Source organism: Adiantum capillus-veneris, chromosome 12, assembly GCF_014529385.1.
Source record: "Adiantum capillus-veneris isolate H3 chromosome 12, ASM1452938v2, whole genome shotgun sequence".
NCBI lineage: Eukaryota > Viridiplantae > Streptophyta > Polypodiopsida > Polypodiales > Pteridaceae > Adiantum > Adiantum capillus-veneris.
Window position 1 is genome coordinate 991,251 of NC_140942.1, and position 23,399 is coordinate 1,014,649.

At 43.8% G+C, this 23,399-nt stretch overlaps 1 protein-coding gene and 1 pseudogene across 1 annotated transcript; one reads left to right on the forward strand and one right to left on the reverse strand.

Annotated features, from left to right (window-relative positions):
• Positions 1–2,528: 2,528 nt before the first annotated feature.
• On the reverse strand, positions 2,529–19,306 carry LOC147445199 (protein ROOT HAIR SPECIFIC 17-like). Its single transcript, XM_086524750.1, has 10 exons — positions 18,864–19,306; positions 18,731–18,790; positions 18,203–18,299; positions 5,051–5,127; positions 4,851–4,939; positions 4,549–4,726; positions 4,286–4,467; positions 3,997–4,099; positions 3,586–3,917; positions 2,529–3,482 (listed from the first exon to the last, which is right to left on the reverse strand). Exons 1-10 carry the CDS (start codon positions 19,044–19,046, stop codon positions 3,035–3,037), a joined length of 1,749 nt encoding a protein of 582 aa, XP_086380876.1. The 5' UTR covers positions 19,047–19,306; the 3' UTR covers positions 2,529–3,034.
• A 601-nt stretch (positions 19,307–19,907) lies between these two features.
• On the forward strand, positions 19,908–21,348 carry LOC147445200 (uncharacterized; annotated as a pseudogene).
• The last annotated feature ends 2,051 nt before the right edge of the window (positions 21,349–23,399 follow it).

The following is a 23,399-nucleotide window of genomic DNA, read 5'->3' on the forward strand; positions in this document are numbered from 1 at the left end:
CTCAAGGAATTTGAAAAGTTAGAAAGTCGAAACAAAACAAGGCTCAAGATCCAACACTATGTTGGAGATGTACAAAAGTGTGAAGCAACACCCCAGAAGTGATCCAAATCACTTGGAACTTCACCGAACATCTCTAGAAGACATCAAGATCGGCTCATGTGATCGATTTTGCAAGATCCACGAACCCATAGATCACGATCCATGGTGCACACCAAATTTTGTTAGGGAGAGCTCTCATGTGTTCCTAGTATCGGTGACTAGTGCTAAGATGGTTTGCATGAAAAATCCCTAGTCACTGATGTGGTCTTTTGTGCTACATTGACAAAAGTTGCATCAAATTGCCATCCTCATAAATCTCAACAACCTTCAGGCTAGCGACGGACACTTCTTTCTCAAGCACTCTTATGTATACGTGGACAATTGGCAAAGCTGACATATGTTAGATGACTTGCTAATTCTATGAAGAGGTACATTGAGTAGGTCATGCACTTCCTCACTTATGTAGGCCATTCTGACTTTTCACCTCCTTCTAGAATTCCAATGTGACCCTTACCCTTTACCTTGGTAGAAGAGAGGGAGTCTCTGTAATGCATTACATGAGAAAAGAAATAAACCTTAAACCATGGAGCACTCACACACTACTCCCTCTCCCCATGTTTGTGTGAGCCTCTTCTTGAGTATCTTGATGATACTTCCTAGTTTAGGTTAACACCCTTAATTTTGCTGTCCCCCAGGGGGTGGTCTCTCCAGTGCTCTGCAAGCAAATCCCTCAGCCTGGGCATGTTTCCTCTACTACCTTATTTAATTCAACTCTGTTGAGCTTCTCCTCTCGAAGTTTCTGGGAGCCTCCTTGATCAAGTGGACTGACCTGTAATGAGACCTTTCCCCTTGGGCATACGTCAGATTTGAAATTCCTTGATTCTCCCCCCTAGCTTAGATGTCTTTTGCTGATACCTGAATTGCTCCTTATGGCTTCTCATATTCATCCACTAACTGCATTGCTTGGAGTTGTTCATGTCTTCGATGTCAGAACTGAGGGTATACATTTCGAAAGATATCATGAGCTCCCTCGTCCTTACCTTCTGTTAGGTTGCAAGGGCACCTTTTACCCTCTTAAAGAGAGGCTTTCCCCTTGACGCTGTATCCAGTGTTCAATTTGTATCAGCTCATCAGCTCTTCTCTTGCCTATGGCCTTCGGGCCAGTTGTATTTAATTTTGTACTAATTTTGAGAGAGAGAGAGAGAGAGAGAGAGAGAGAGAGAGAGATGTTATAAATGTTATATTAACGTCTTCAAAAAGCCAAAATGACCTATAAGACCAGAGCGTTACAATGTTACAATGTGGTGAATCTGATACAAAGTCAGAGTAACAAAATGAAATGACAAAATGATAAAATGATAAAATAAAAGTACTATGGGGTCCTAAGCTGGTAGGCGTGAAGTAAGCAGCTAGCTGGGGTAGCTAAATCACAAGTCACAAGAGATCCAGCATTGGTCGCTGGCAGACAGATCTCATTAATCCCCTCCAATGACAGCAGTCTGACCACGCGTCGTGCATATCGGGCCAAAGTGAACCGAAACCTCTGATGTAGCCTCTGTCGATGCTGTGTAGTCCTCCGCAATCGTGGGCGTCTCGGTCTCCCCAACTCAGTCGTCGCTCAATCCATCAGTGTGCCTCTAAAGAAGTCTATGATGTGTCTCTGAGACTGGCTAGCCTCTCCTCTCATCAGGCTCTCTGTGTCTGCGCAGCTCGAGCAGAAACAAACCCAGGCATCTTTGATCCTTGTACTTCATGGCTCTAAAGAATGTTCAAAAGCCCTCTCTAAACAAGCAGTGGAAGCGGCCTCGTATCTCGTAGTAGACGGGGCAGTGGCATGTGTAGTGTATCTCTGTCTCAAGCTCCATGTCACACAGGGTGCATGTCCTGGCCTCTGCTGGCACTCCGCTGTATCTCCCAGTCTCGATCCGCAATTGGTGTGAAGATGTGCGTATCTGGCCAATAGCACACCGTATCCCATGAGACAAGTGGGTGTCCATGTATCTAGGCCTCGTCACAAAACCGTTCGCCGTAAGCTGGAGAAGATGCTCTCTGTAGAAAGCTAACTTCGTGCCCAGCTCCTCTGCTGGCTATACCCATGCCCTCCTGATGTCTAGCTGAGTCGGGTCCTGGCGGATGAGCCTGGTGGTCTCGGACTGTGTCAGAGTCAGAGAGGGTGCATCCAGTGAGTACTGGAAGGGGGGCCATCTGTCTATACTGAATCCATGTGCCTAGAACCATGACGTCATCTCCCCACACCCCGCTTGTGGGAACTTCCCAGAGACAGATACGCCCACCTTGCACTTGAGTCCTATCAACATTTAGCCAGGCAGGGAGACACAGCATGAGAGAGAGGTTTCCCAGCTCCCTACCACATTTGACAACTTATCACATCAATCTTCAGTTGGTGCAGTCACTTATTCCAACAGGTTAACAGCACGACTCTAGCAAATTAAGTAGCTGACAGCCATTATTGCCCACAAACTTCAACACAAGAGAACTTGTAGCATCTTTAACAGGCATTCAGAAATTATGAAGATGTACTTCCTTGATTTCCCCTCGCAAAATTCTCGTGTGTATTTCGCTGACTTCAAGCAGGGCAGCATGCAAAACACTAGTGAATTCCAAGTTATACAAAAAGGGGTACCTTGGGTTACCCATAGTTACACGCTGATGTGAAAAGAAGAAAAGAATGGCTTCGTTGCAGAACCACAAATGGCCCATGAATAAAAGCATGGCTACAACTGTATAATTTCATAAATTTCCTAGTCCGTATCTTTCTCTACTTGGAAGTTTGAGCTGTAAATGTCACATTAAAACGGAACCCAAGTCCGCATCTGTAGAATGATCTGCTTTGGGAAAATTATCTTGGATATCTGCCATTATCAACACCCTGCTAGCAGCACATCTATGATAGGCCTATGGAATCACCAATTTGAGGATGCAAGCTAAAATGCAGCCTGTAGGCTGTAAGTCGCGAAGATGACTGCACCACATTTTACTCTTGCTGAGAAGTAATATTCCTTGCATCTCCACCATCAGCAACTCCAAGCTCATCATCTTCCCTATCCATGTCTTCTTCCTGCATGAAGGTGATGTCCTCCAGATCAGGATCCACATCCAAGTCATCATCTTCATCTTCAGATCCATTTAAAAAGCTCAAAGGCTGCTCTCCATCCTCCTCGTGATCATCTAACATGTCTTCTTGCTGTTGCAAAACTTTTATGTTCTCTTTCACATTTGACTTTTCACATATACAAGCAGATGGGTTTTCAAAAAACTGCCCCCTGCCTGGTCGCATTTCTTTGGGCTCTCCCATAAAACCTCGTTGCACCTTCCGTAGCTTCAATGCGAACATATTCCACGTCATATTGGGTTTAGCTAGAAAAAGAGAACCCAATCTCTTTGAGTTGGGTCGGACTGTTCGTTTATGACCGAAGTAACGCCTATACAGTATCATATGCTTGCAAAATCAATAGGTGTCCAAGTATTGTTAATGTGTCAAACATCACTGACTGAACCAGACAAATGAGACACTGAGAATATTACCTACGGCCTGCAAGGATGCGAGCCATATTTCCATTGTTATTGGTGATGAAGACATTGCTTTCATCACATACAATATAATCAATAGCTGCCATCCGTGATGAGTACTGAGTGAAAGGCTCCAGCTCTCCATCCAAAGCTAGAGTTTCTTTTGTGTCATAGTTGGGAAACATTTTCTTCAAAGGAGCTAATGTGCTGTCCCCACCATAAACGTCTCCCGAAGCCACATAAAGATGAGAATCACTTTGGAATCCCAAAGCCTTTAACATAACTCCTACTTCTTCAGGAGTGAGAGGGCACTTTCCATTTCTTCTTTCTTTATCAGGATTCCGTTTCTGTTTGGTTTTTAAATCATTAATGTGTCTTTAAGAGAAACTTCTTAAAGCATGCATAAGTTGTGAATCATGCACATACATGTAGTGTTTTCCAGCGTTTTCGCATCATACCCAACTCCCTTATTTCTCTCTCTCCACCTCCATAGTAGCAGCCAGAAAAGGCTAACATGTCAGGCTCAAACCTGCAAATTCAATGAGCAATTCAACAGATCACCCTACATATGTGCACTACAGCATTATCAGGAATCACCCTACAATGTAAATTATAATGAATCAACTCAACTGATAAAAGAATTTTTAACCAGAGTTTAAACTTTGATGCAAAAGCTTCTAAATCTTGAGCAAAAAGCTTAAATTAATGTCTATACCTCAAATGAAGAGCAATGTATCTACCACTATTTTGCCTTAGTCTCTCTACTAATCTCTGGCCCATTGTCTCTACATCGGGTGTGAAACGAAGAGCATGATAGTTCACACGGCAGCGAAGCTTTTGCAGATCCTCTTCAAGCCTGTTGGAGAGTCTATAGTCAAACTTTCCAAGACGAACGGCCTGCAGAAGTGGGTTAGTCTAACAATTAGAGCCCTTCCATATTTAAGACGATGGAAAAGTGACAAGCAACTCAAAAGGAACCTTCTTTTTTCGTAAGATGGGTAGGATTTTGGAAAGAAAATACTCCGGCTTACACCTCCTAGGAACACGCATGGAGTAAACCTTATTGTTGAACTTTGGTGGCAATTCCTTGATAATCTTCACATCTTGTGCAAGAGTATTGATAAACCAGTCTTCATAAAAAATATCACTGAAGTTGCTGGACAAAAAGAAACTGCCTGTCAATAAGGGCCTGCAAAGCCACGCTTTGGGAGGGGCATGATGAAAAGGAGCTTGCTTCATGATTACCGTCTATAATTCATAAAAAAACACCCAGATAGTACCTACTATCTTTCCAAAATGATTTGTGATCTAATTGAGGAACTACCAAGGTCACATTCAAAATTCGAGCAACGACCACTGCATCAATAATCTGTGTACTCATGGCGGGAAGAAGAACCTATGTATCAGCTCATGATGGAAGTAGCCATCAACAAGATGTCATGATGCTGCCGTCAAAAACAGAACTGAAAGAAAAACCTACCCCAGTCCTCTGCTGATTGAGTCCTCCACTTGTCTGGATTAACAGATAACCATTCGATTGAACTTTTGATAGCTGTCCTGAAAGCTCGGAGACATCAAGATGTCAGTGGCTAGAAACCTGACTATCATCATGATGATCAAGTTATCCGTAACCCCAACAAGTGATACTTGCCAAGGTACTTGTTTGGTCAATCATAGCAACATGCTGCCAAGTTCCAGCATCCAGAGAACGACTAAACAGTTGCTAGAGGTCTATCAGATGTACTCAATTCTCGTTTGCATACACTTATCCAGCATACAATGAAATCTTATACCTCATTCAAGAATACGTTCATAGTATCATTCATACAAATATGATTCAAACAAATAGAATTTTTCAAAACCTTACATGATCTGTTTGGCCCTCTCTCTCTCTCTCTCTCTCTCTCTCTAAAGTGTGGTAGATTGGTTATGCCATTTCCCTCTTGAATAACAGGTCTTGAGTTCAACTCTCCTCGTCAAATATATCTTTAAGGTCTCTTAGGATGGTTTCCTACGACGTTAAAACTCTCTTCTTCTTCTTCTTCTTCTTCTTCTTCTTCTCAGCTATGTTGTATGGGGTGGACCTTCTATAGGCCAGGATCGTTGGAGACGTATGGAGAGGCCCTTGGTATCTATGATCTCTCGACTAATCAAAGCCAAGACCTGTGTACCCCACGCTATCATTCGAGCAGAGCTAGCTGCCCCTCCTATGGAGATTGAGGCGCTTACTAGATCAGTCTCCTTAGTGCACAGCTTGTGAGATACTACTAGAGACAGATTTGCTAGACTGGCCCTTGAGTCTTCCAGACCGTTAGCTCTTCAGGGGGACACTTCATGCTGGTATGCACAGATGACGTCATGGTTTCAAATGCATGGCTTCACCATGGACAGGCTGCCCCTTTTCCAGTACTCTCTTCAGACACCCTCGATGTCTCTTACACGGGTGGAGATTACTAGACTCATTAGTCAGGACCTGATCCAGCTGGATACCAGGAGGACATGGATAGAGCCGCCACAAGAGTTGGGCACGAAGATGGCTTTCTATAGAGAGCAACTTCTCCACCTCACAAGAGATGGGTTTGTGATTCGACCCAGCTACATGGACACACATATGTCTCATGGTTTGCGGTTTGCCATTGGTCAGATACGCACATCCTCACATCAGCTCGAGATTGAGACTGGTAGATTCAGAGGGATACCAGCAGACAGCAGGATATGCCGCTTATGCCAGCTAGAGCCAGAGACAGAGCTACATTACATATGTCATTGCGCAGTTAACTATGAGATTTGGGGCCATTTCCACTGCTTATTCAGAGAGGTTTCGGTCCTTTCTCTGGGTCATGAGTTATAAGGATCAGAGATGTCTTGGGCTATATCTACTTGAGTTACACAGATATAGACACACTTTACTTGGGAGAGCTAGAGAGAGACAGTTCCAGAGACAGATTACAGATTTCTTTTCACTAGATATGGGACAGCCAGAGGAGCAACTATCACTGCAGAGCTCGGCCCACACTCATTCGACCACTACAGGCACTCTCATCGACCGAGCACTGGAGCTACGGAGATCCAGACGGCCACGATTGAGGAGAGGGGCTACACAACATCGACGGAGACTACAGCAGAGGATTCGAGCCATACTCTCTCGACATCCAGAGTGCAAATGAGAATGGATTCTAGTAGTAGTAGCATTTTTCTTTTAGTTCTTTTATACCCAAACATGGTATCAGATTCATTGTTTTGTAACAGATTTTGAAGACGTTAATATAACATTTCTCTCTCTCTCTCTCTCTCTCTCTCTCTCTCTCTCTCTCTCTCTCTCTCTCTCTCTCTCTCTCTCTGTGTGTGTGTGTGTGTGTGTGTGTGTGTGTGTGTGTGTGTGTGTGTGGAAATATGTTACATATTTACAAATGTGTCATAAAGGCCAAGGAGGCCTGCCTCATGTCTACCTCTACTATCTTCTGCTCTCTCTCTCTCTCTCTCTCTCTCTCTCTCTCTCTCTCTCTCTCTCTCTCTCTCTCTATATATATATATATATATATATATATATATATATATATATATAAAGAAGGGGGCTTGATACCCTTTTGTATTATGTAACCAAATAACAAGCAAGAAGGTATTACATCAGTCACGGGACGGGCACCATCATACCAATGGAAAAGAACAGACTAAACAACTTAAGCACTTCAAATAACAACTGAACTGAAAGAGATGCATGACACACGAGATGGGGAGTGGCCGAGTTCCACCCCAGAGAGCACTGGCCCCAAACCTTGGCACCCCTTTCGGTATTTCTTTAAATTGCTTGAACTCGGTACAATGCCGGTACCGAGTACTCCACCACCCTCTGCACCTTCATACTAGAATGAGCCCTCTGCACATATTTCAAGGCCCTTGGCCTTGAAAAGCAGTTACATGAAAAGTAGTCAAACTCAAAACCATCTGGCCCAAAAGCACTAGCGCCCAAAAGCTGCCAGCTCGTTTTGTGGAAACCCCTACAGGTGGCGCGTCAACAATCAACGGAATTCCGTACATATTGCCACGTCAACATGTCAGCGTAGATTGCAAAAATCCGTACAAGCTGCTGCCACCTCATCAAGTTCTATGTGTGCGCGCGGCGTGCGCGTGCGCGTGGGGGGGGGGGGGGGGGGGGGGGGGGGGGGGGGGGGGGGGGGGGGGGGGGGGGGCTCCGTTATTCAGTGGGCTCCATTATCTGTAGGTTGGCTCCGTTATTCAGTGGCTTGACACGTCAGCAATTTGTGAGATCTCCCCTTCTTAAAAGAAAGTAATCGCTTCCGATTACAGCATATCTGCAAAACAACTCAAGTTAGCTCATTAAATTCCGAGGGACAATCAGTTTTCTCATTCCAAATCTGAGCTCTTGATATCTTGGGTCGTTGGTTTCCCAAAATTATCTCATCTAATAAGAAGTCTCATTCCAGATCGGAACTCTTGATATCTTGGGTCGTTGACTTCCCAGAAGTATCTCATCCAATAAGGAATATTCAATGGTTGACACATCACAATGCAACACAAATGCTCACATATGCACGTTACAAGACATAGAAACATAAAGTCGCCGATCTCCTCCCACATAACCTAACAAGGTCCGGGCTGGGAGATATTCAATGACTCCCTCATCACTCCTCCCAAATAACCTAAAAAGGTCCGAGCCAGGAGACATAGAGGCCTTTTACAACCAAACGCCCCTCAGACTGCACCCTGCGTCGTTTGGAGGTGTTGAGAGTAACCACTGCTCAGACTTCTTAGTACTCCCCTCGTAATAACCATCCACGTCCGGGCCATGAGTAAAAATAAAACTTTTCAAACATTTAATACTCTCCTCGCAAATAACCACGAGTGTCCAGGCCATGAGTATGAACAAACATTCTCAAACATCATTTCTCACTACTACACCCGGTAGTAAACATCACCAAATATTGAAACTAGTATTAAACCACAGTCAAACAATTCAAATCGACACCAAGACAGGTTCAAAACGGATACCATCCATTTCAAACAAATTCCAAACAGGATCACCAACAAGTTCTCAAACAGAACTCAAACTTAAAAAGCAATCTCGACATCAATCGAGCTCGAAAAGTCGACTGACTTTCCACCCTGAAACCTGCACCAAGATTAGGATTAGATTTCTTCCATAAGGTCGTAGCTGACCACAACATGGTCCATGAGCTGTTGGACAGACAGTGTTTCTCTAGCAGTGATGGTAGTCCCAAGACATAGCAATCACACTGGACCTCCAAGGTTAGCAACTCGAGAAGAGACACCTACTGAGAGATGTCGAGAAATTTCAAGTTTTAATATGCTAGGGTTTCTGTGGCAAGCATTTCAAGATACCCCACTTTGCCAGAAGCCGCAATCCGAAAAAAGATGTTTGAAGGCATGTAACCTTGGGCAAAAATTTTCTTGAAAGCTTGCCAAGTCCTTGGAGTGTACGGCTTGGTAGCTATAAACATCCACCACTGCATGGCACTGCCTCTGAGAAAAACAACGGCTTGAAAACAATCCTTGATCCTTCTTTGCAAGTGATCTTTATGGCTTATGCCCTGTAGCACAAAGCGATGAAGACGGGAGCGCACCCGATGTACGATGAAGTAAGGGTGGGAGTGGCTACTTAGTCCAGGGTCTGGACACGAAGATTCTTTATATAAAATTCACGCCATCTTGTTGTCTGCTCTTTGGTAGAATCGGTATGCTTTCAGAAAAGCACACGCCTGAAGCTCAGATACCACTGTCACAAGACGAGCACCACATGCCAACGGAAAAGAACAAATTGAACAACTTTAAGCACTTCAAATAACAACTAAATTGAAAGAGATGCATGACACACGAGGTGGAGTTCCACCCCAGAGAGCACTCGCCCCAAACCTTGGCGCCCCTTTCGGTATATATTTATAATGCTTGAACTCAATACAATGCCAGAACTCCACCTTCTGCACCTCCGTACTGAAGTGTGCCAGAGAATGAGCCCTCTGCACATAAATAAAGGCCCTTGGCCTTAAAAAGAAGTTACATGATAAGCAGACAAACTCAAAATCATCTGGCCCCAAAAGCACTAGCGCCCAAAAGCTGCCAGCGCGTTTTGCGGAAATCCGTACATGTGCCACATCAACAGTCAACGAGAAACGCGAAATTCCGTACATACTACCACGTCAGCATGTTAGCGCAGATTGCGGAAATCCATACAGGCTGCTACCACATCATCAGGTTTTCTACGCGTGTGTGTGGGGGGCCTTGCTTTAATTTTAACGCCTTTATGTCACTTGGGCCCCATTGGACGGGGTCCCATAAGTTGATAGGACTTCTTCTTCTGCTGCTGCTGCTGCTGCTACTTCTTAGGGTTTAGGCCCCTCAGCCGAGATCTCTAGGTTGGCTCTGTTCTTCAGTGGCTTGACATGTCAACAATTTGTGACATCATCAGCCCGAAGGCACACAGAATATAATGGATCTGATAGTGAAAAAAACCCCGAGCTATTCAGCATCCACGCACTATAGGGGAAAAACTACCAATGATACAAGTTACAAAAGATGGCTGATACGACAAATGCGAGGAGCAGGGAAGTAAGGGAAGAAGGTTGCAGAGAGTTGAAGAAGAAACACTACAATCAGGCCGAAAACTCAAAAGAATCTCCTAAAGCCAGCTCCAGGTCTCCAAGGCCGTAAGCAACGGTGTATCCAAGTAGAATAAGCACCACCACCGCCAAAAACTTTGCATCAAAACTCCAGGAGAGAGAGAGCCTCACAGCCATCACAGCTCCACGTCTCCAAGGCCGTAAGCAACGGTGCATCCAAGCAGAATAAGCACCATCACCGCCAAAAACCTTGCATCAAAACTCTGGGAGAGAGAGAGCCTCACAAACTCTCAGCAACCTGCATAAGCAAAGACAAAGGATGGAACAAGCTGTAGAAGAGGCTAAGGGCTCAACCATACAGCCTTCCTTGACCACCCAACCCCTAAACACCTCAGCCTAGTGATCAAAAACAAGAGAATTAAACAAAAGAGCAGGCAAAAGCAGACATCACGCAATCATCCACACACACACACCACCCACAAGCAGACAAGTAGACACATGCATAGCAAGCAAACAAAACACCCAGCACACACAAAGAAAAGAAATCACAAGTATGCACAACACAGAGCAAGCAAACAAGAAAGGCAAACGAAAGAAAAAGCTTGCGTGAGAAAGAAAATAGAAAACAAAAAACATCACAGGCGAGAGATCAATAGAAAAGGAGGAGGTTTAGGGTGGGGAAAGGGTGGGGCAAAATGTCACAAACTGCAGACATGTCAATTCACTGAAGAACGAAGCCAACCATCAGCAGAAGAAGAAGAACCAGTAGAAGTTCCCACCAACTTATGGGACCCCGTGAGATGGGGCCCAACAACTGCGATGGGGCCCAAGTGACTCAAAATAAAGCAGGACCAGCACGCACACAATTTCTTGTGTCAAAGTTGATGATGTGGCAAACAGTACAGAATTCTGCAATTGCGCTGACTGTGTTGACGTGGCAGCCTGTACGAATTTCCGTAAAACACGCTGGCAGCTTTTTCAGTGCAACGCTTTTAAACCAGATGCTTTTGAGTTTAGTGCTTTTTATGTAACTGCTTTTGAGACCAAGGGCCTTTAAATATGTGCAGAGGGCTCAGTCTCTGACACGCTTCAATGTGAAGGTGCAGAGCACGAGTACCGGCATTATACTGAGTTCAAGTAATATAAAGAAATACCGAAAGGGGCGCCAAGGTTTGGGGCCAGTACTCTCTGGGGTGGAATTCCGCCACTCCGTGTCGCGTGTGATGTCCCCCTTTCAATTCAGTTGTTATTGAAGTGTTAAAAGTCTATTCAATCTGTTCTTTTCTATTGGCGCGTGGTGCTCGTCTCGTGACAGTGGTAACAAAGCTTTAGGCATGTACTTTTTTTAAAGCATACTGATCCCATCGAAGAGCAGACACAGCAAACCGGCGCTTCCAAAGTCTACTGGAATTTTATTTGAAGAATCTTTGTGTCCCAACCGCGGACTTATTAGCCACTGCCACCCTTCCTCGCACATCGGGTGCGCTCCCGTCTTCATCGTTCTGTCTTACAGGGCATAAGCCATATAAAGAACCCAAGACATGGCGTTCATGGATTCAGCAGAATACTTGCAGTTTCTCCTCGACGAGCTTCACGGCATTCTTTCGTGGCATCCTCAATAGAATCTTCCGATGCTGCAAAGTTTTCAACAGTTTTTGAATTACATGTTACCCCCTCTGATGCCCCAAGTGGTACCTCCTCCTCCGCCACCAGAAAGTACGAGAGCTTCCAACCGGCAACGTTCCCAGCCATCTATTCCGATTAGGGGAGTCTTCAGGAATATGGGTGCAGCCATCTAACCCTAATCCTTTGCCACCGCCTTTGCCCCCACCACCACCGCCACCAGGCTACAATGGTTGGAACCCATATGGATACCCTTATTATCCATACCGAAATACGCGCCTAACCAACCGAAAGATTTTAAGAATGGCGGCACGACTGTCAAAGTTTCCACTTTTTCCGGGGTGAAAGATCGGAAGAAAGCATTGCAGTTCCTACAACAATTCGACAACATCTATGCTTTGGCGAACTATAGATAAGAATCCAAGATTTCTCGTGCAGCGGGATTTCTTAAAGATAATGCAATGAACTGGTGGAGTTCAATCGCGAAACAACCGCATGCTCCAAGGACTTGGCAAGCTTTCAAGATAGTCTTTGCACGCAATTATATGACTTCTCTCTTTGAAGTCCGGATTTTGGCAAAGTGGGGCAACTTGAAAATGCTTGCCATAGAAACCATGAACGACTATAACCAAAGGTTTCTCGATGTGTACCTTCCGGTGTCCTTCTTTAGGTTCATTCCCTTGGAGGCCCAATGCAAGCGATACACCATTAAATTACCATCACCATGGCAAGAATATTGCCTATCCAAGCAAGTTTCAACTATGCAAAAGCTTATGGACCATGCCACAGTCGGCTACAAACTGATGAAGGGAAAGTTGAAGTTTTCCACAGAATTAACTCCGGCCACCAATCAAACCTCTCAGCAACAACGAACAAATTCTCAGGAGTCTCGAGAAACCCAACCTCAAAAGCCTCATCTGACACAGCATCAATGAGATACTCTTTTACAAGAAGCCCAATGCTTTGAATGTTTTCAAACAAGGCATACATTCACTACATGTCCTGAGCGAGCCTCGACGTCTACAGAGCAACGTTCTGCTCCCTCGACAAAACGATCCCCAGGGCCACCTCCAGCTAAGAGAGCTAGACCCGCTATTGGACTAGTCCCTGATATCTATGGCATACGCCTTGAAAGTACAAATGAATTATGTCGCCATATATGGCAAATTCAACGGCTTGAACACCCTTATTTTCTTTGACCCCGGAGCTTATGAGAACTTCATCCATCCAGAATTCTTAAAGCAGATGCACTTTGATTATGATGCAGAGGGTAAAGAAGTAGAATCCGAGCTAGTCACGAGGCCAACTCAGAAAGTGGTACCGCTCATTGGTGCTCTTCCAGTGACTATCGAAGATTATCATGGAAAAGCCGATTTCCATATTATGAAGTTGGGCAATTGCGATGTTCTCTTGGGCATGCCTTGGCATGACAAGAATGATGCGATTCTCCACATTAGGAACCGAACCATTACCCTCATGCAGAAGGACAAGCCAATTGTCCTCAAAGTTTGGCTATACAAACAAAAAAACTGAATGAATTTTCGAGTTGTTTTGTAGTTAGATACTTTTGGACTCTGTTTGAGGAGGTATTGTTTGAAATTTGTTTGAAATGGATGGTATGGTGCCGATTTAAATAGTTTGACTCTGGTTTTGAATACTAGTTTCATTAATTGGTAATTTACTCCTGGGTGGAGTAGTGAGAAATGATGTTTTGGTATTGTCTGAACCTCAGAAAGTAGCGGGATATTCCATTCGGGATGGCTACTTGATGAGGAAAACCATGTTGTGCGTTACACAGCCATTGAGGGAAAAGGTTATGATCGAATGCCACTGTCCGCCTTTTACGGGGCATTGCTACCACCTTGAAAGGGGTAGAGAGATACTTCTTTTGGCCAAGACTCAAGAAGGATGTGGACAAGTTTGTGCGCAGTTGCTTGGTATGCCAAAAGGTCAAGTTTGACAAGCATAAAGCACAGGGATTGTTACAGCCTTTGCCCATACCCACCCGCCCCTGGGAAAGTATTGCAATGGATTTCATTTTTTCTCTCCCGAGAACACAGAGTGGTCACGATGGTATTTGGACTATTATTGACAGATTTAGCAAGCAGGCTCATTTCATTCCAGTGAAGAAAACAGTCAAGCCGGATCACTTAGCGAGATTGTTTGTGGCCCAGATTTTCAGATTACATGGCATGCCTGAGACGATTGTCTCTGACAGGGACCCCAGATTTATGAGTTTGTTTTGGAAGGCATTTTGGGAGAACATTGGCACGCGGTTGCAGTTCTCGTCATCTTTCCACCCGCAGATTGACGAGCAATCTGAGATTGCCAATTCAGTGGTTTTAGATTTATTGAAGTCTTATATCTCGAATCAGAAGACTCAATGGAAAAAGTATCTACCTTTGGTGGAATTTGCGTACAATAACACGATACACTCTTCGACGGGGAAGGAGCCATTTGAGATTATTGAAGGTGCTACGAAGGTTCCACCCTTCCTACCCACGAAAGATAAGATTTTTGAAGCTGATGAGTACACGCGCTACTTGGACATGGCTTTTGCCAAGGTCCGCGAGGCTTTGCAGAGATCTCAGGCAAGACAGAAAAAGGCAGCAGATCGCCATTGTCGCAATTTGAAATTAAAGAAGAATGATTGGGTGCTCTTACGTTTTGAGAAGGCATAGCCTGCGAAAGAAAAAGGGAAAGGAGACACTTTTTCCAAAGCTTAGTATGAGATACTACAAACCTTTCCAGATCTCCCAAAAGATCAATGATGTCTCCTTCCGACTGAAACTACCCGACACTTGGAGGATTCACAATGCATTTCATGTGAGTCTCTTGAAACCTTTTAAAGGTGATGTGCCTAAAGACGGGGAGCCTGATGAGCAACCCGAAGTGGAAGAAAACGAGGAGATCCTTGGTCCTGAACAGATATTGGCACATAAGGATAGAACGAATAAGGGTAAAGTGAGAAGGCGGTTCTTGGTTAAATTCAAGAACTATCCTGCATTGGATGCGAAGTGGATGGAGGAGGAGGACCTAGCAGGTACTCCTCAGATTGTGAGACTTTACCTTGAAGCTTTTGGTTTAGCATAGTCTACTCCAAATGGAACCCCGAATTCAACTTGATCGGAGATCTGGTGCAGTGGGTTTGCACAAGAGGGGAGTTACTCCGCTCCTTTGTCAACAGATGCCTCGATTTTTGAATACTAGAGTCATTTATGTCTCTTTGAGCTTCAAAGATACTGAGAGCTCACAATATTCTACTATATGATTTTATGAAATGGAATTCCGGATAATATGAAACTGATTTGTTCTTGACTTGTTTAAGTGCAGGAACTGAGACGAAATGACTGCAGCATTTTGGTATGAATCATCTCGATAGACATGGTTGCAATAGGGATTAGTCAATCGGGCATCTATGAGGTCTTGAGTGGATCTAGATGCGATTGCTAATTACATTGCCGATAAATCATGGTCTGAGATTCGAATGAATGTTGAATGTAATTTGTCATGTGATGTCTTGTGATGTCTAGTGATGTCCTCTGATGTCGTGTGATGTGACTGTCGATTGGTACATATACTAGATGTGTGTTCCTAGTGCGTCGGTACTAATAGTCAATGTTTGCTAAGACAATTTATGGCTTTTGTCTGTTTTGCAGGCGTAATTGAGTGCGATTACAATGCTTTCAAGAGGGGGTTATGTCACAAATCTGTGACGTGGTAGCCTGCAAGGGAGCAGCGGATTCACACACATCCTTTCTCAATGGTGGCAGAAATGCAGTCCTGCAAACCCGGAAATTGCGGTGCAAAATGCGAGCAACAGCCACGTGGCAGATCTCCAATTTGCGAACAGCTTTTGGGCTGGCTTTTTCTACGCAGGGCCTGAAATAAAAAGTCTACACAGCTTTGCTACTTTAATTTACGCAAGGATAGAGAGAGAGAGAGAGAGAGAGAGAGATTTTTATTAAGCCTTGCTTTATTTTAGGGGCAGTTTTTTATGGACAGTTTTTAAAGCTTTTGGGGCTCTGCTTTTAGCATCCCTTGAAAACCTTCATATTTGTAGTCTGGGCTCTCACTGCTCAGAGCATTTGGACGCAGAGTCTGAGAGTGAGTCCCGACGACTTGCTTGTACTTTGAGTTGCAGATTAATACAAAAAGAAATACCGAAAGGGGCGCCGGTCTTTGGGGCCAATATCTCTAGGCACGAACTCCGTCGGGCCAGTGTCTAATCAATTGTGAACTGTGAACTGTTTTGAGGTGATTATTTGTGGTTTCGCGGTAAATTCTCAACTTGGAGTGCCCAAGTCTATTACATCTGGCTTTGCACTTGGAGAGAGAGAGAGAGAGAGAGAGAGAGAGAGAGAGAGAGAGAGTTCGAAAATTAGCCGACGTGCTCGTCTCCTAAAACTCCATGCTACGCGTTCATTTTTTTTATGTTATTAACTTTGACCCCTTTCACACTGACCCAACCACTTTTTTATAAGCTTTTTAATCCTTAAGACTTTAAAAATAAGTGTTAGGCGAAGTCTCTACCCCATTTGCAACAAGTTTTCCCTGCTTTTTCCATGCTCCTCCCGGCCCAAACTACCTGCTCCCACCAAGACGTATTGTACTGTATGCAGCTGGCCAATTTCTTGGGCGGCCATAGTAAAAATGTTAAATAGTGACTTTTGTGAGCAAACTAGGGACACCATCTTATTCATGTGCTTATTCAGATGTGTTCAGCACTACGTCCGGCTACTTATCATACTATCCGGGCACCAATAAATTTCCAGATGACACATTGCACCGGAAAATTTACCCGTCTATTAACTTATTAATTGGTACCAATAGATTCACAAATCTATTCTGTGTGCACAAATATCATTTTTATTCACATATAGTCGTAGCTAAAAATATTACACTGTACCTATTCCAGACCGACCATAAGAGACTATAGCTATGGATTTATTCCCAAGACTCGGGCTGCCAGGTGGGCATGATGACATTTGAACTATCGTAAATAAATTCAGTAAGCGGACTCACTTTGTACTAGAGAAGAGGACAATGAAGGCTAATCATTTGGCAAAGCTGTTTTGTCACACATTTTTCAACTACATGGAATGTCTAAAGCTAGTGTTTCAAAAAAAGACCCCAGATTTTAAGTTTGTTTGGAGCGCAGTATGTCCAGGGTACTTTATTTAAATTCTCCATCTGTAGACCGATGGACAGTCATAAATAACCAACTTAGTGGAAGACTTGTTGAAGTGTTCTATCTCTTAAAATAAGTCTCACTGGGAGAAATATTTGCCATTAATTGTATCAACAGGGAAGCCACATTTGAGATCGTCGCGGGTGGCAAGAAGGTTCTGCATATCTTGTACACCAAGGACAAGATATTCTAGGCACATCATTTGTACAAACTACTTCTGCCAACGTTGAGGAGGCTTCGCAAAAGTCTCAAGAACGGCATAAGAAGGCAGAAGACAAGCATCACCGCGACTTGCAATTTAAGAAAGATGGTTGGGTGTCGATTGGGTTAAAGACACACCTCAGGAAGAAGAAGGGTAAGGAGAAGCTTTTCCTAAAGCTAAGTGGGCAACACTATGGACCCTTCCAGATTTTAGAAAGGATCAATGATCTATCCTTCCACCTAAAGTTGGCAGATACTTGAAAGATTCACAATGCATTTCATGTGAGTCTATTGAGACCTTTCAAAGGTCAAGTGACAAAGGACAAGGAGCCGGAGGAGCAACCCTGAGAGTTTTGGTTTAGCTGCGACTATTCCAAAAGTGTATGTCGAATCTGCTGCTTGAATCTTGTGCAATGCGTGCTGCACAAGAAGGGAGCCACCCCACTCCTTTGTCACAAATTACCTAGAGAGTCAACCAATTTCTAGAACTGCAGGGACTTGGTCTCTTCTCCATGAGCTGGACTGCCAACATCCACGACAGATCACTATGTTCTAGTCCCCTAAGGACCAGTGGAACACTCAAACTTTACACCTTCATGAACCATAAGAGCTTCTCAGCATTATCCAGTCAAACACAAAGTATCATCTCCAGCATACACAACCCGAGCAACAAACCTAAATTCCTAAATGGTCAATGTAAGCTTGGAAATAAATGAACACTTGTAAACCAGAAGGATGGAATCCAAAGATCACACAACTCTTCCCTCTCTCCTGAAAGCAAAATTCTTCCTTTAAAGGGCAATGTAAATTTCAAGTTATGTAGCCTTCAAAATAAATAAACTTTCAGGCAATACCGCCTGTCATTTTGTTTTTCAGAATATCTTGCACTCAAACCTGCCAAATTTACTGGGTATTAAATTGATGTTTATGAGCATCCTCAATCTAACAAAAGGATACGAAATGAATTTCGAACTCATAACCCAATTTTGGTGGAAAACAGAGCACTTAATCTTCTACTTACTTGAAGATTGGCTCTTGGGGGAGCTGCAACCATAAAAGTAGGGTGCTAGCTTTGATGCCCATACAGCTTCAGCAGTTGCCCGTTTTGAGTAGACACGCTGGCCAGAGACAAACTCGACCAAGTGAGGTCAAGCAAGGCAAAGTTTTGCCACAAATATTCTTCAACCAGATGATGAGCTTTAAACACGCTGGCTAGAGGAAAACTCAACCAAGAGAAGCCAAGCAAGGCATAGTTTTGCCACAAATAATCTTAAACCAGATGATGAGCTTTAGACAGCAATTTCATACGATGCTGACAGAGAGTGAATTCCGATTGAGAGCCCTTCGCTAGATATGGCAATGATTCCTGCTATGTAATTTTACAACGCTTGAAATCAAAGTGATGAAATTCCTGTGGAGACTTGGGACGGACCTTTACTGGCGAGGAAAACAGATTTATGAAGTGACACAAAACAACGCATCCTGGCTAACATGCACATTTCTTGTCACGTCGGCAAATCTATTAGATATAGAAAGGAAATTGGCGTACCGTCACATTCCTAGCATGAGAAGGAGACAATATGGAAAGAACTGAAGGAGACTCCAGCATCTAGACAAAGGAAGCTTTCAGAAAGAGAACATAAACACAACCATCAATCCACAGAAGGTTTTCCTTTACTTACATGAGCAACAGGAGAATGATAGGCACTATCGAGGTCAAGAAGAGGGCCGCTGACGAGGGCTACCAGGGCAAGCAAGGCGAGCATGGATCCGCAGAGAAGAGGCAAAGCAGGAGCTGCGAATATAGCCCTCACCTTGTGGACTCGAGCACGCCTGGGCATGGCGCCTCCCACAGCTAATGTCATGCTTGTGGCCTTCTAAGGATTGGCTTGGTGGTGCTTGTAGGTGTGCTCTCCATGCCATCGCCCAATCCCACCCGTCGAAGTCTCCACCTTGACTTGTGAGAGAGAGAGAGTCTGGGAGAGAGAATATTTAGCTATGCCGTACGATGTCAGAGATGTCTGGTTCCTCGTCGGTTACATCCTGATTCCTTATTTCCGGTCGCAGCAGAGGTCCAGCGTACAGTGCTCAATATCATCGGTCAATGACCTCTAATAGCCCCGCCGTTAAATAGGGCACCCACATTATGGAGTTGTGTTTGTATAGAATCTTGGTCAATGCTGAGCCCAGAGTGCTCCTTCAATTTGTAGAATTGGAGTGGGAGAGGACTTTCTATTTTTTGGCCTGCCCAAAGGGCAAAGGTTATAGTGATGCAATGTCTTTTTGCTTACTAAAATAGAAAAAATAATTGAGTTGCATTTTTAAGTATTTTTTTCAAGCCAAAAATGTTGATTGGTTGAATTAAGATAGTGGGTACTCATTTAAATGAAGAGTGTGTAACTCTAATAATGACATGTCTCGAGTGTTGAAATATTAAAGATTTTGGGCTGCCTCTAATGAAAAGAACGTGGGTTTGTTCATTTTGTGGGTTTATATGAAGAACCACTATTTGGTATGATTAAAGTGGTTGGGAATGTGGCCGATCTCCAGACAAGATGGGTATCCTAGGAGGTTGGTAGAAGTGGGGATAAGGATTGGCCATGTGTAGAGCTTATCATTTGTGGAGAGAGTGATAACACGTGTCTAGGGTTGCGGAGTCTCATCATTCCACTTCTTTACGGCTTTGAAGTTTGCAAGCTCTTGCATTCTCTGTGCATGAGTCACCCATGGCGGGGTTGAGAGAGAGAGAGAGAGAGAGAGAGAGAGAGAGAGAGAGATCTCGGCTTGTGACTGTGTAATGGTTTTTCTGCCCCCTGCGTAGCATAACCCTAAATCGGCGTGGATGGGGTTTTCCTGTCGAAGACGCAATTAGTGTAGGTAATAATATGTGTGCTTAGGTTATTTTTGTGCTTTGCAGCTCTGATGATGGAGCTGTAGGTGAAAAGCAGAAGGGCTGTCTTTCAAGGCCTGCACAATGAGGAAGCCAACAGTGCTGGATCGATAGTCACCACTCTGAAGGACCTCCTTACGGAAGGAGAGAAGCTCATTCACCCAGACCTATTGGTTGAGTTGAAGAGGACGGTTGCGAGCTGATGTTCTATGAGGTGGTCGACTGGAGGCCGCGGCTGGACAGGAAGGGCGCTGCCCTTGGGGACTACAGAGGAGCTGTTGAGGGAGCCCGTGAGTCACTCATGGCGGGGCTGAGAGAGAGGGAGCCCGTGAGTCACCCATGGCGGGGCTGAGAGAGAGAGAGAGAGAGAGAGATCGAGAGATCTCGGCTGTGTGCAGGGATCCCGTGATGTTCTTCATCTCCACCATGAAGGGGACGGTTGCGAGCTGATGTTCTATGAGGTGGTCGACTGGAGGCCGCGGCTAGAGAGGAAGGGCGCTGCCCTTGGGGACTACAGAGGAGCTGTTGAGGGAGCCCGTGAGTCACCCATGGCGGAGCTGAGAGAGAGAGAGAGAGAGAGAGAGAGAGAGAGAGAGAGAGAGAGAGAGAGAGAGATCTCGGCTGTGTGCAGAGTGGTTGTGTGCAGGGCAGAGGGAGGCCAACTTGCTGGAAGGAGGAGCGTTGCATCTCTTGCAAGAGAGACCTCACCTCGATGTCAAGGCAGTACATTACCAGCTTGAAGAAAACACCTCCCCCTCCTACCCCCCGCTCTATCATCAGCTTGCTCAAGGTGATCTCGTCATCTGCACCTGGCCTCGACACAACGAGGCTTAAGTCATGAAGCATTGCGATAGGGCTCCACATCCTACAGGTTTGGTATTTCCTTCATACTGTGCAGCCTTGTTTGGAGATTGCATGGTGGAACTTTTTGGCCATGTGCTTTGCTCTGTTGAGTGTTGGCCTCTCAGGTGGTGTGGTCCTAGCTGTGAGCCAGGTGTGTGTGGGACATGTTTTGTGTGCTAAGTTGAAAAGCTTTCCATTCCTAGGGTCTCAAGGTCGGTGAATTACTCATAATGTTTTCGAGTCGCTGTCAGTTTGCTCATCGTTGGAAATGGAGGAAAAGGATGTTGATTCTGATGGCAATCCTTTCACTACCAGGTACTCTTAAGTGGAAAGAAGAAGAAGCTCTCCCATGTCTTTCACACCCGTTTCCTTATACATTATTATTATTGTATAGCAAACCTTACACTGCAAACTCATGAAGCAGTTATGTATAGCAGGGTATTAGTCCATCGTCCCATTTGTCTTGATTATTGGTGCGTACAGTGGGATGTGGCATTGAACCTTCTCATTGAGGGTCAAGTTGGCAATATTTTTTGTTTATGCAGTATGAGAATGTTATCTTGGAGACATTGTGATTATTTCCATATATTTAGATCAGTGTGGATGATGTGAAGGTTGTATACAACGCTATTTTTGTTCTTGCTCATCTCTTGTGCTTTGGCATGTTAACTAAGTAGTACTTTGATCCCGATGGTGCATTGTCTCGCAATGAAAGTGAAGAACACTTCTCCATTTCATTTGCTTGAATGACATTTGCAGATTATTGGAATGCGCATTAGGTTATTGGTACTAATTTGTAGGCTGATGTTTGTAGTCTGGTTCGGAGATTGTAGACAACCATTCGATGTTGGCATGTGCTGAGCTCGGGCGGGATCATGTGGTGCATTTCTCCTCGTGATGGTGAGGAGTACCTTTGGCAGTAGTGACTCCAAGATCTTTCTTGCTCCCACGCCCCATATAAACTGTTGCTTTCGTTCTAGGACTTGTCGCATATGCTGAGAATGAGCAACAAAAGGACTTTATGTTGCATATTCTGTTGATGTGGAATAGGGTCGGGTTAGATATAACCGATTGGTTGTGTGCCAAGTTTTTGCTTGTGTGCCTATAACCGTATTTGTTTTGCTGGTCAAGGCAATAAAACAAATAAATCTTTTTGCTATGCTTTGGTTTCTTGTGTCCGAGGGAGAATTGCGATGATGTCTCATTTGTTTCCTCGACTTCTTTAGATGCCTTAGATGAAAAGAGAGAAGATTGAAAAAGCTTTAGATATTAGACGATATGAAATTCAGTAGTGTTAGCTGTGATGAGTAATACATACCTATTATGGATTCATGTCCATTTTTTGGTTTTGTTTTTTGAGCTTATATGATCGAAAAATCCAAATTTTTAATGGGAGCGGAATTTAAATCCTTGTGCCCAGGATCAAAAGATCTTTTTTTTTTTTGTATTGATGCTATGGCGAACCCTACTAATGTTTGAAACTTTGTGGGAGGTATTATGGATGAGTTCACATGATGTGAAACTTAATTTTATTCATTGTCCTTGCTTTGTGTCACGTGGTTGGTTATGTGTGGATTAGTGGTAAAAACAAAACTCTGGCTTGTCATTATACTTTAATGTTGGAGTTTATTAGTGTAAGTTTTACTTTTTAAACAAGGTGGTGCTGAAAAGTAGGTGTATAATATTTCAAAAAAATTAAAATGCTTTTTTATTTTTTTCCACTCTTTTTCGGATGATTTTTTCCACCTTTTTTATGATTAAAATTTAATTATTTTGAATATGATATATCCATGAATGATTATTATTCCTACTAACTTATTCATAATAACACAACTCAAATATCTTGAAAAATGTAAAATCTTGAAAGATAAAAATGGAGTGCTTTTTTCTTTATCTCTCCTTGATACTAATACACCTCACTTATCATCACTTGTCTTTACTCAGCCTACCCTTGCTGAAAGTGAGACATGTACTCTTCTTATAATCATAGAAACACTCAACCTCTAACATTTACTCTTCTTATAATCATAGAAACACTCACTTGTCTTTACTCAGCCTACCCTTGCTGAAAGTGAGACATTTACTCTTCTTATAATCATAGAAACACTCAACCTCTAACTATCTTCTCTCCTTCTCCTATATAGTCAATATTCTAATGTGTAATGACACATTTACTCTTCTTATAATCATAGAAACACTCAACCTCTAACTATCTTCTCTCCTTCTCCTATATAGCCAATACTCTAATGTGTAATGACAGTGCTATTCCACAAGCTTAAAGTTTTCTGTTTCACTTTCAAATTCTTCCTTTGTTTCATGTTTAGGCAGGCCTTGTGATTTTATCACTTGTTAAAATAGAAAGGCTTAGAAAAAGTTAACCGCCCCCCAAGAAATGCCTCCTCTCTATTTCTCTCTCCCAGTCGAAGAGTCTCTCTCTTTCTCTCTCTCTCTCTCTCTCTCTCTCTCTCTCTCTCTCCTTCCTTCC

Bases quoted from the DNA above. Each gene is read 5' to 3' on its own strand.
- LOC147445199 (XM_086524750.1), bottom strand. From the start codon at position 19,046: ATGACATTAGCTGTGGGAGGCGCCATGCCCAGGCGTGCTCGAGTCCAC. The intron at 18,300-18,730 runs GTACGCCAATTT...GTCTCTGGCCAG, and splicing joins CTCATGCTAGGAATGTGACG to CGTGTCTACTCAAAACGGGC. The intron at 3,918-3,996 runs GTATGTGCATGA...AAAACCAAACAG, and splicing joins AACGCTGGAAAACACTACAT to AAACGGAATCCTGATAAAGA.